Source organism: Patella vulgata, chromosome 7, assembly GCF_932274485.2.
Source record: "Patella vulgata chromosome 7, xgPatVulg1.2, whole genome shotgun sequence".
NCBI lineage: Eukaryota > Metazoa > Mollusca > Gastropoda > Patellidae > Patella > Patella vulgata.
Genome location: NC_065885.2, coordinates 12,337,724 through 12,350,886, shown reverse-complemented (window position 1 = coordinate 12,350,886; position 13,163 = coordinate 12,337,724). Strand labels below are relative to the sequence as shown.

Below are 13,163 nucleotides of genomic sequence, written 5' to 3'. Positions count from 1 at the left end.
AAGAACCCTACACATTTGTTACTGTTGCATTACATGATTATAAAGAATAGTTACCAACACCAATATATTAAAGATGCATTATGTAAGATTTAGAGAGAGTTAACAGTTCTCGTTATAATAGTTTCAAAATTGATTTTTATTGTTACCATTGTTACAATAACAAACAAATCCATTTATAAATTAAATTATTAAATGGCGATTGTGAATTCCACACATCACTGAATGGAATCTAACCATTTTTTTACTGATATTCCTATAAGAGAGATCCATCTTTCACAACATTGTAGTTTACAAGTAATTCAATAGAGATATTAAAGGTACAACTCACCCTTCTTCATTTTCATTTTCATCATCCACATCATCATCTGTATTATGATAATCTTCTTCTGATTGAATTTCTTCCCAATTCTTTCCCAATTCCTGAAAATCATCCGCATAAAAGACGTCAGTTTAAATTCAAGTTTTGGGAAAGTGTAGGTTGTCAGGAAACAAACAAAAGTCAAGTCGTTCAAGCAGTAAAAACATTATTAATCAAGGGTGATAACAGTAAAGTAATTATCAGAATTTGTTTAATTTGGTAAACATATTCGTCACAATAATCTAAACAAAGTATAGGTTGTCAGGCAACAAAGCATACAATAACAAAAAAGAAGTCAAGCTGTCCAAGCAGTTGATAACAAGATAGAACAATATTAATCAAGGGCAATAACTGTAAAGTAATTATCAGAATTTGTTTAATTTGGTAAACATATTCGTCACAATAATCTAAACAAAGTATAGGTTGTCAGGCAACAAAGCATACAACAACAAAAAAGAAGTCAAGCCGTCCAAGCAGTTGATAACAAGATAGAACAATATTAATCAAGGGCAATAACTGTAAAGTAATTATCAGAATTTGTTTAATTTGGTAAACATATTCGTCACAATCATCTAAACAAAGAATATTTAGATAAGTTGATGAATTTTGTCAAAACATTCATAAAATTCATCAATTGAATATAGAAGTAATTAACAGGAATTGTTCAAATTCAACAGAATTTTTTGTATCTTTAATGAACAATGAACATAAATTGAATTCAATGCAGATGATTTGATGAATTTTGTTAGAACAATCATAAGATTTCACAACATTTAACAAAGGAGCATAACTCTAGAAGTAATTGACAGAAATTGCTAACAATCTCTAGCCTAAACAAATCTGAATAATGTGCTTAAATTTCAAGCTGATCGACAAATAACTGTTGTGGCTAGAACAATTAACTGTTTGAAATGCTTTCTCTGATAAAATTCTCCTCCCTAGCGAGAGTGAGAGAGAAATGGGGTTCAACGTCCACTCGACACAAACTAGGTCATTTCGGGACTAACATATGGTTTAATTTTTATTTCAATAATTCGTTGTGCGTAGGGGTCTTTAGCAGTGGGAGGAAACCGGAGGACCCAGAGAAAACCCACGAGGTTGGACAGGCGACCCTACTCCTTGTCACGTACAACCAGGGATTCGAAACCACTCCAGTTGACTCAATGACAGGCTTTATGATACAGCACGCAAGTGCTAACCATTCGGCCATCCAACCCCCCCCCCCCCTAGCAATGCGCAAGTACACATAACTGTATGTTAGTCTCAAGAAGGTCGAAACATAAACTCTATTCATATCATATTCTCTGAATTCTTTGAGTTGCACACAACTTACATTTAAAGGAGAGAGATAGAAATGGGGTTTAACGTCCACTCGACACAAACTAGGCCATTTCGGGACTAACATTTCATTAATTCGCTTGCACGTTGGGGTCTTTAGCAGTGGGAGAAAACTGGAGGACCTGGAGAAAACACATGAGTTTGGACAGGTGACCCTAATCCTTGTCACGTACAAGCAGGGAATCAAAACCATGCTACTTGACTCAATGACAGACCATTCGGCCACCCAATTCCCAAAAGGAGAAATAGAAACAGGGTTGAATGACCAGACAACACAAATTAGATAATTTTGGGACTAACATATGGTTAAATTTCATTTCAATAACTTGTTTACCTGTAGGGGTCTTTACAAGTGGTAGGAATCGAAGAAAATCAATGAGGTTAGAGAGGTGACCCAACTCTTTGTCAAGGACAATTAGGGGATCGAAACTACGCCACATGACTCACCCGCCACCCCTCACCCTGTTAAATTTAAAAGAAAAAAAAACAATCTACGTACCAGATAATTAATAACATAATATTTATCATATTTTCTGTTGTTAGCCTTTATTTTACGATGTTGTTTTTTTCTCATATGTTCCTTCAGTGATGTCTTATCTTTAAATGTCTTCTCACAATATAAACATTTTAAACTTCAATAAACAATAAAAAAATCACATTATAAACATTTTAAATATTAATAAACAAAATATAATAATATTACCTAAACTTCTATTAACATGACAAGCTCATAATAAACTCTCTGGGTCATCAGATTGCTCCAATTTTAAGTAGATTAGAACACTGCAGTCATTTAAGAGTTTAAAGATGTGTTCCCAGAAAAGTATTTATCGGGTGGTTATTTCCAATAAAGATATGGTAATTTTGGTATATATGGAATGTAGAGATAGCCTATCTTACTAGAAAAATACTGGAGCGTATACAGGACAAAAATGTAAGGGTTCCCCTAATCAACACCTCGATGATTAGGAATTTCTGCACGCGTGATGTCAAAGGTCACACGCGAACATTGAGCGCTTGATGTACAAGTTGATAAACTTTATGAAGAGTTAGACGTACAACACTTTCTGAGATGAAAATGACGGAAAAAGACGCGGGTAGTGGATAATCCGAGAATTTAATTAGGATTCGATATTTGTAATAAATAGTAAGCAATTAAACTGGGCTCCGAACTGGGCTAATGAAGACGGGAAGAGTTTAATAAGAAAATAGTTATGATAATCAACAATCTACACTCTATTTTGTCAAAACTTCAAACACTCATAACTTCACACGGAATAAAGTAATTTGATTGAAATTTTAACTATAGTTAGTTTTCATTATCTATTTTGTAAAACGGCCAGCTCTTTATCTTTGCATCTTTAATCTTCAATAAACATAATATAACACAATATAAACTTCAATATACAATAAACATAATATAACACAATATAAACTTCAATATACAATAAACATAATATAACACAATATAAACTTCAATATACAATAAACATAATATAACACAATATAAACTTCAATATACAATAAACATAATATAACACAATATAAACTTCAATATACAATAAACATAATATAACACAATATAAACTTCAATATTCAATAAGAAAGAAATGGGATTTAACTTTTTACTTTTCTGCATCAACTGGGATAATGAATACAGGCATAGCCATGCAAGGTGATATTTGGGCCTACTCTTTATTTGGGTATCTTTAACATGGTACCAATGGTACCCACAAGAGCTTGGTTTTCCATCCCATACAAACGACTAGATGATTTTACTTGCCAGGCCCAATGCCCTGCAACACTGAGAAGGGGAAACCAGCATGGAAAATCCTGAGGAACCATTCTCAGACTTAAGTTAAGAATTTACTCAACTTTCAATAATTGTTTATGAAAAATATCTTTGATCCAGAAACACAAAACTTTGCACATAGTTACTTATCGATCTATTTAATACATCAAAACAACAAAAGTTTTATAAAGGGCTATATTTGAGTAAATTCTCAACTTAAGTCTGGGATCGCTTTGTCAATTCAAGGCCAGGATTTAACCAGCAACATCCTGGTCAGTGAACCAGTGCAATGCAGTGCCATTCTAGCTGAGTTTCTAATGCTACGAATAATTTGGGAAGAGGAGGAGGAATGCAAAATCTAGAGTAGAATAAAACTGTACTTACTTATCTAACATAGACTGCAATTCATCTAAAAACTCATTAGTATAAACTGAAATACAAATTGAAGAATGCAAAAATGATTAGTCTGATACCGATTATCTCCCTTTAGTCTTCAAGCTGAGAACTCTAAAAAAGGAAATCAAATTTAACATCATTTTGCTTATGTGTGGTGTGGTCCTCCTGCATTTAATATTCATAAAATGCTATTTTGTTCAACAGTTATCAATTGCATATTCAAAATTCATATTAAATTGAAGAAATTCTTTTCCAAGAAGCAAAAAATAGAGTTAAAAAAAAAAATAAAGTGAAAATTTGTTTCAAAAGTATTTTCGATTTTTTTAACTTAATATCTGAGACTTTTTAAAATAAAAGAATTACTTTACATCAGTGTCTGACTTTATGCTTCTATTACCTGTTTTCACATTTTAAAACACATGCTCTAACTTTCACAATGGGGTTAAAAGTACTGATAACTATAGATATAGTACCTACCTATATTATCAGGTAACCCTACATTAAAAGAATGATCTGATGCCATGTGGTTTATCATCTCACTTCTACAAAAACAAAAACAAATAACAGTATTCTTTCTTGTATTAATTACAAACATAAAAAACTCTATAAGGAACATCTGCAATTATCTTCTAAGGCACATTCAATAATAATAATGTTCATTTGTAGAGTGCCAAATCCATTCAAAATGTTTCAATGTTCACTGTTGAATGACAGAAGAATTCTAGTTATGAGATCTCAAGGACTGGGAAAAATTGTACAGACACTGGTATGTGTGGCAATGGATTTTAGGACAGGTATTAAATGGGATATAATATTCTACTTTTCTACACCAACTGGGCTATGAGGGATATGAGGGATATGTTATACAGGTATGTTTGTGTTAAACATACATTATGAAAGAGTTAAATCTGCTTATTGCAGGTCTTTCTTTAGGAGTGAAATGTTATCTAAATTAGTAATAAGACATTTATTAACATGAAAAGACCTTAATCAACCCTCGATGCCATCTTATGTGTTGGATTTTCACTGGATTTGAATCCGATCTGCTACTTAACGATCATTGTTGATTAAATCCAAAATGGATAATCGAGACTATGTTTTTTTTAAACGTACCGACTTTAGTAATGATGAACAAGGATAGGCCTAAAATTCAATCGCTAATATTTTGGTTCAGAGTGGAGCAATTTGACTGAAATTTTCAGCATATTCCCTTTACATTATCTAGTTTGTAACTATTATAGTGAGAACTGCCAGCTCTTTATCTGATCTCCCATAATGCCCCTTTCATTATTTCAGAATCTATTTAGATTATCTTCTTCTTTCTTCTTACCTATTACCAGTAAAATGTTCTTTACAAAATAAACATTGTCTAGAGAATGTTGTATCTTCTCTTTCTTTCTGTTGACTAGCTAATACTTCTTCCTGTAATATATCATACCTTTACATATAAATATCAAATATAACTTCTTTATAAATTAGTCACGATCAGAGAGAAAAAGACAAATGGGGTTTAACGTCCACTCAACACAAACAAAGTCTTTTGAAACTAATATATTTCAATAATTCGCTTGTGCGTAGGGGTCTTTAGCAGTGTGAGGAAACCGTAGGACCCGGAGAAAACCCATAAGGTTGGACAGGCGACCCTACTCCTTGTCACGTACAAGCAAGGAATCGAAACCACGGCAATGACAAACCTTATGGTACAATGCACACGCACTTACCATTCGGCCATCCAACCCCACCAGTCAGGATCGGATTGTTGAATTTATTTCTTTCATTGAAACAAAAACAACAAATCATGAAGTATTTCTAATCACTGTAAACTATAAATCCAAGATATAAAATATCAACACTCTTAAATTCTTGACTGTAAATAAAGGAGTCAAGATCTAAATAAACCAAACATGCCCGTCAAGTACTTTAATGCAAGGCAGATAACTCCAACAAACTATTTTCTGTCTACATGAAAACAGATATAAATCTCTTTATCTCTTTGTAGATTAAACAAAAGGATTTTAAAAAGATTCCACAATAAATTATCGAAAATCAACTTTTAAAACCCGCCTAATTTCTTTCATAAAAAGTCCAGAAACTCAACAAATTTCTGTAAGGTTTTGTGAAACAAGTAAAGTTATGGTGTATAAATCTAAAAGGAAAAGAAGTCTAAAATCTTTCATACCAATTTTTGTTTCTGTAAGAATTGTCTAAGATCTTTATCTTCAGGAAGAACATCACAGAGTAAATAAAATTCTTCTTTTGGATCTGAAATTAAAAAGACATATGGAACGTATAAAGGACAACATTTAAAGATACATTATAAAGAGCTTGCAGTTCTCACTATAATAGTTAAAAACTAGGTAATGTAAATGGAATTTGCTGAAAATTTCAGTCAAATTGATCCACTTTGAACCGAGAATTTAGCGATTGAATTTTGGGTCCAGCCTCGATCATCATTACTAAAGTCGCTACGATAAAATACATAGTCTCGATTATCCATTTCTTGATTTAATCATGAATGAGCGTAGAGCAGCAGATCCGACTCTAATCCAATAAATATCACAGGCTAGCGAGGACATCGAGAGTTGATTATGGTCAGGATAACTTAATTAAAGGCTAAATAATAATTTAGATAACATTTCAGGCCTAAAGAAAGACCCGCAATCGACAGATTTAGCTCTTACATAATGTATGTTTAATATTTTCTAAACCTTTGTGTTGATTTACTTCATTTTTCACACACACATTCTACAGATTATGAAAAGATCATTGCTTTCTTCATACCAATTTGGGTAGAAAAGATTTCTTTTGGGGCACAAACAAGATATCATGATACAATCAATGACATATATACAAACCTTCATCTTTGACATCAGTATTTGTTACTATAACAGAACAAAAATCAGTTACTGGTTGTCCTTTTAGTCTTTTCTTCCAGTACTTTATATATCTACAATAAATACATGTGTGCTAAAGAAATAGAGACATATAGACACATACACAACACTTACTATACTATCTACATCTTTGTTAAAGAAATAGAAAAATACTGTTTGAATTTAAAAAATGAGCACAACTCTTACTGTGCACAACATCCCAGTACAGAGAGAGAGAGAGAGAGAGAGAGAGAGAGAGAGAGAGAGATGGGATTTAACATCCACTCGACACAAACTAGGTCATTTCGGTACTAACATATGGTTCAATTTTATTTTAAGAATTCGATTGCGCGTAGGGGTCTTTAGCAGTGGGAGGAAACCGGACAACCCAGAGAAAACCCACAAGGTTGGACAGGCGACCCTACTCCTTGTCACGTACAACCGGGGAATCGAATCCACGTCAGATGACTCAATGACAGACCTTATGATACAGCGTGCATGAGCTAACAATTCGGCCATCCAATCCCTCATGAATTAATAAAACATTATAATAATGGTCATACCTTTGAAAGTTTGAGATTAAATTCACATCAGCTATAACAAATTTATGTTTCATAACAAGATGTGCCAGTAACTCATCCTTTTTATCCGAGACGTCATCACACAATAAACATGGATTCTGTTCACATCTATCACCCATCATACTAGTATTATTTTGTACTAAAGATGACACAGGTTCATTCAGACCCTCTAGATGTAATGCTTCCAGAACTGGTTTTTCTGAAGAACCTACAAATACAGATCATAAAAAAATAAATTATAAGAAAGAATCAGTAATGACATTGGCCTCTTAACTATAATGGCACTGGTTCAAATGACATTTTAAGCTGATACATGTAAGAATCTTCAGGACTTTTCAAGTCCAGTTTTCATTTGACAGGAGTGGTTTCTACGGGATGTGGTCAAAATGACCTTAGGTCATAACAACCATAATGTTTTGCCCTTATGACCAAATTTTTGAGCTGTTGTTACCCAAATTTTTGGCCATTATGACCAATTTTTGGGCTGTTTTGGTTTAGGGCAGTTATTTCCATAACCCGTTCCTATGGGTAGTTGTTCAGATGGGTCACCTGTTTACGTGTAAAAGAACCCTTCCCAGTTTGAAATAAAAGTTGAGTAGGCGGAAAAGTCACTGTCCAGACAGAATTACCCCAACGGGGCAACAGACTAGTTTCGTCCATGATATGATCACCTCGTTATTTACATTTACTTAGGCGAATTCATGAACAAATTTATGATTACAAGTGATAACTTTTATTTAGTTTCGGAAAACCTTCAATGTGAAATGGATTTTAATCACCCAGAGACAACACAAAATTTAGTGGTAAGAGTTTTAGAAAATTATTAGATAAGTCAGTACATGATACGGACTGACACTGTTAAGGACTAATATAGAGTGAATCTCTAAAGCATCGCGCGAAGCACTGTGCTTGAGCAAAGCTCTTTTCCAGTAACACAGGAGCGTAACTGAAACTGTCACAGACTGTTGGTTTAAAAACAATTCAGACCGGAACCGTATAGGGCCTACACTAGGCCAAACAGGCCATGTGCATGTTAATAACCAGACTTATCTCCCTTCTATCAAATCTTGTCCTAAGCGAGATTATGCATCTTACCAAATCTCAACTTACCAAATCTCACCCAAGCGAGATTACGCGCCTCATAGAACTATTTCTATGACGCGTCTAATCAATGACGTCATATATTTTTGATGTCAATGAAAATAATTCTCACACTTTTTTGTTCTTTTTTTAATAACAAAATTAATGTATACAATTTAGAATTAGATCTAAATTAATAAATAAAAATCAATTTGGAAAAACTAACTAATTAAACATTTTTTGTATCACTTGAGAAAATTAATTATGAAGGTTTAAGTTTATATTTGACAATAATCAGCTTCGCTCTACTCGGGTAATGCCTGTTACTTAAGTCATTTCACTGTGGACTGTCATGTTTTTGTTAAAATAAAAATTATAACACTACAGAACCTGCCATGGAAGCTGCCATTTTGCTGTTCGGCAGTAAATAAACATAAATAAATAATAAAAATAAGTGTTATTGATGTTTCTTTAGACCATTTTAAAATCTGAAATATTTTTTAATAAGTTAATCTGCTGTTCAAAGTAGAAAATATTGATCAAGTTGAAATAATTAACGGGCACCTGTTGGGGGCTAAATCTTTTTATTAAGGTCAGCTCAATTTTGTCAAGGTCGTTCAGATGTAAATAGGGTTAGGGCACGTGATTGTTGGCGAGATTCTAGGTTCGGGTTAGGGTAAGCATTGGGGCTTGGTCCGGGGTTAGGAATAGGGTTGAGATTAGCGCTAGCCCTGTTTACATCTCGTGACCTATGACGAAAAATTGAGTTGGCCTTATTATTTAGCACTAACCTCTGTTAGAGTCCTGATTGTCCAATGACTACGTAAATATAGTCGGATATGAGGCATGTCAAACGCGACTACATTCGTAGATCTCCGTTAATCACGTGACAATAACACAATGGCGAGATACGAGAACGTGTTTATTTTAGGAAAGATTAGCCAAGGAAGTGTGGTCTGCTAACAGAAGCGGTATACAACTTTATTTACGGTTATGAATTTTTAATATGAGGAAGTAAGATTTTAACCTCTACAAATGGCTGATAATCCTTCATGGAGAGCATCTGTAGTGAAATATGGCGTTTGTAAGTGTTTATTTTCAATGTCAACATTTATTTTAGTTTCATTGACAGTGATCTGAGTGATTGACACTTCATAGTTTCAAATTTCAAGTTCATCCACGCTTGACTCTAGAGTTGGCATGGCACGAAATGGTTCATTTTATTAAAGCACACTCATAAATAAAACGTATAGGCCTATCTAATCTCTAGATATAATTCTAGGTTGGGACATTATTAATTAAATGTAGTTGTGAATGTTATTAAAAAAATAAACACTTCTATCCATTACATTTTATTATTGCTGGTCCGCTTTATTGGATCAATGTTTCTACAATGATTTTTTTGTCATTTTCAAGCACAATGAATATTATTATTGAACAGAACCATGTTATTTTCATTTTTGGGTAAATTTAAAAATATGGAATGATGAAATACAATGTGTGAATGTGTATGACATCTATGCATAATACATGATATTCTACTCTCTAAGCTCTAGTTAATCTACTTAGCTTTCTTGTTAAATAATAAATATATGACAGCAGCCCACAGCAAGATGTATGTTTTTATGTTCATGGAATATAATACATATTATGTAACAGTAATTTTAGACGAATGTACAGAAGCTAGCAGTGTATTTCGACACTATAATACTACACCTATGCCTATGCAAATGTTTAACTCTTTGAACCTTTTTTGGTGTTGTGAAAAATAGTAACAATAGTAATCTCTACATGAAATGAATGTCTGCCTAATGACTGCTTGAGTGCTTCAATTTAAAAGAGATGATTTGCCACTGTGTCAGATGGGATTATATGTTTAATTGTAGTTGGGTGTGGTTAAATTGAATATGCATGTATAATAATCAGTTTTTGGATTTAAAGATAATCTTTGCATAATTAAACATACATTATGCAAGAGCTAAATCTGTCTATTGCAGGTCTTTCTTTAGGCCTGAAATGTTATCTAAATTATTAATTAGACATTAATTAACTTATCCAGACCATAATCAACTCTAAATGACATCACTAGCCTGCGATCTTAAGTGGATTATGAGCCGATTTACTGCATAACTTTCCTTCTCGATTAAATGATTAAATGGATAATCGAGACTATGCTGTTTATCGTACTGACTTTAGTAATGATGACCGAGGCTAGGCAGAAATTTCATTCCCTTAGTTCATAGTGGATCAATTTGAAAGAAATTTTCAGCAAATTGCCTTTACGTTATCTAGTTTTTAATTATTATAGTGAGACCTGCCAAGTCGTTATCGAATCTCCCATAATATATCTTTAATGCTGTTGTGATTGACGAAGGCTATAGCAGATAGAACTACATGTATATAGTATCCTCCATTATCTCAAGGTGTGTGGGGTTGGATGGCCGAATGGTTAGCACGTGCGCGCTGTATCATAAGGTCTGTCATTGAGTCAACTGGCAGGGTTTCGATTCCCCAGTTGTATGTGACAAGGAGTCGGGATGCTTGTTTAACCTCATGGATTTTCTCTGGGTCCTCTGGTTTCCTCCCACTGCTAAAGTGAATTATTGAAATAAAATTGAACCATGTGTTTGTCCCGAAATGACCTAGTTTGTGTCAAGTGGACATCTCAAGGTGAAAAGGGTCGAAAGATGAGGTGCATTATCTATAATCTCTTTATCTAATATATGAGTGATATTGAGTTGGTAATCAATAATTCATCATTGAGAATCCAAGAGATATATAGGTAGATTCTGTTAACTCTATGGATATATTTATATAACCTTCATCTATTATTTAATTTTATTGACATCTGAAATCTCAAGTTTGTCCATTCAGCAGACGTTAAACAGTAGAATAACACTTTCTATTGACTTCTACACTTTAACAAATTTACCGGTAGTCATGGTGTTTACTTATAACAAATCTTAACTCTGTTTACTTAAATCACTTGCTGAGACAGACAAAAGTCTAAATAAACATCACCCTCTGAAAATCTAAATAATTTGTATTTCCTAATCATTGTATTTTGATAGGATATAAACTCCATTCTTGAAATTTAAATACATGTAATAGGTTTTCTAATCGGGTAAAACTCCATTCTTTAAAATTAGATAAATTGTATTTCCAAGTTTGGTAATCTCCATTCTTGAAAGTTTTAGTAATAGATTTCCTAATCCGGCAAAACTCCATTCTTAAAAATTTAATAATAGATTTCCTAATTCGGTAAAACTCCATTCTAAAAATTTTAATGAATTATATTTCCTAATCTGGTAAAAGCTCTTCAGGCATTCTATATTTCTTGATTCCAGTATTTTAATTTTGGATCTGTTTAAAAACACACTGGGGGGTTGGATGGCCGAATCGTTAGCGCGTGCTCGCTCAATCATAAGGTCTGTCATTGAGCCAACTGCCGTGGTTTTGATTCCCCGATTGTAAGTGACAAGAAGTAGGGTTGCCTGTCCAAAATGACCTAGTTTGTGTCGAGTGGACGTTAAACCCTCTCTCTCTCTCTCTATCTCCCTGTATAAAAATTGAATGTTAATCCCAAAATGACCTAGTTTGTGTTGAGTGGACATTAACCCCCCTCTCTCTCTCTCTATCTCACTCTCTCTCTCTCAACACACTGAAGTCTCAGGATTAATAACACAACCAATGTTGGCCATCTGAAGGGCCGCCATTCAGAATATGTGTTAGATCTTATGCATAGTGTATAAAATCAGAAAAGTAAAGAAGGAACAGAATAAAGATATAATTTTAACTCGATTATTAATGATTTAAACAGTATCTAATATGCATTTATCCATGTACAGTGTAATTCATCTAAAAGTAAATACAAATGAACATATACCATAGAAACTTACATGTACATGTACATACAGGCTAAATCTAAGCATCACATTCTAAATGTGAAGAAAGAGACATTTACTGTAATGTGTTTACCATATTTTGTTTGTTTATAGAAAAGGGAAGTTTATTCAAAGGGATGATAAAAACAGAGAACAGTTTGTGTTGTTTACATGTTTATGTCTGTTACTTTCGGTTTCAGATCAACAAATTTTGCTGTTAAAGGAGATGGTTACTCTAATTGTATTATTTCATTTATTATGTTGTAGTTGAAAAGTTTGCAAAATCAAATATGGCTGTCAAATTATTATTATTAAGACACCTAGAAAGTGATGTCATATACGTTACAGATATAAAGCCAAATATGGATATAAAATGATACATCTGCAACCCCATTACAGTGTTTTGTGACTTCAATGATCAATAAGAAGAGGAACATTATCCTTTAATGTCAAAAATTAGGAAACCTAAACTTTAGTACAATGTTGTATATTTTTGTTTAACAGTACATATCCTAGCCTGGAAATAAGACACATGCCACAGACATTGACAGGTACAATTTCAGACTTTGTCAGGCACAATCCTTCTGACACCTGTCATTTTGTCTGAGGCTCATTTCTCTTTTATTCTAGACATTTATTGATATCTATATCTGGCACAAAATTCAAAATGTGAGGCACTAAAATCTTTATTTCCAGGTCTGTGTCTATGACAAAAATAGAAGAAATCAGTTTAATATAGGACATGAATATACGCTTGTATGAAAGACACTATTCAAATCTTGTTAAAGCAATAAAGAATTGGCACCACTACTATAGATCTTTTATTAGATTTTTGGCGGGTTTACAAAATAGGACAATATT

General features: G+C 33.2%; 2 protein-coding genes across 3 annotated transcripts in view; one reads left to right on the top strand and one right to left on the bottom strand.

Moving 5' to 3' along the window:
• Positions 1–12,344, bottom strand: part of LOC126827321 (zinc finger protein 277) — a 52,354-nt gene extending 40,010 nt beyond the window's left edge. Inside the window, exons 1-9 of one of the 2 annotated variants that reach the window (XM_056102590.1) lie at positions 12,324–12,344; positions 7,321–7,546; positions 6,740–6,831; positions 6,064–6,146; positions 5,215–5,306; positions 4,362–4,426; positions 3,873–3,918; positions 2,196–2,328; positions 329–420 (exon numbers count right to left, since the gene is read on the bottom strand). In XM_056102590.1, coding sequence (XP_055958565.1) covers positions 329–420; positions 2,196–2,328; positions 3,873–3,918; positions 4,362–4,426; positions 5,215–5,306; positions 6,064–6,146; positions 6,740–6,831; positions 7,321–7,460 — 743 coding nt within the window. In that variant the 5' untranslated portion in view covers positions 7,461–7,546; positions 12,324–12,344. Of the gene's footprint in view, positions 1–328; positions 421–2,195; positions 2,329–3,872; positions 3,919–4,361; positions 4,427–5,214; positions 5,307–6,063; positions 6,147–6,739; positions 6,832–7,320; positions 7,547–8,808; positions 8,835–12,323 lie in introns of those variants that run through there. The other variant, XM_050556602.2, reaches the window with a different exon arrangement.
• LOC126828080 (dedicator of cytokinesis protein 3) overlaps positions 9,133–13,163 on the top strand; it is a 102,866-nt gene continuing 98,835 nt past the window's right edge. The window contains exon 1 of the mRNA XM_050557657.2: positions 9,133–9,502. Coding sequence (XP_050413614.2) covers positions 9,454–9,502 — 49 coding nt within the window. The 5' untranslated portion in view covers positions 9,133–9,453. The remainder of the gene's footprint in view (positions 9,503–13,163) is intronic.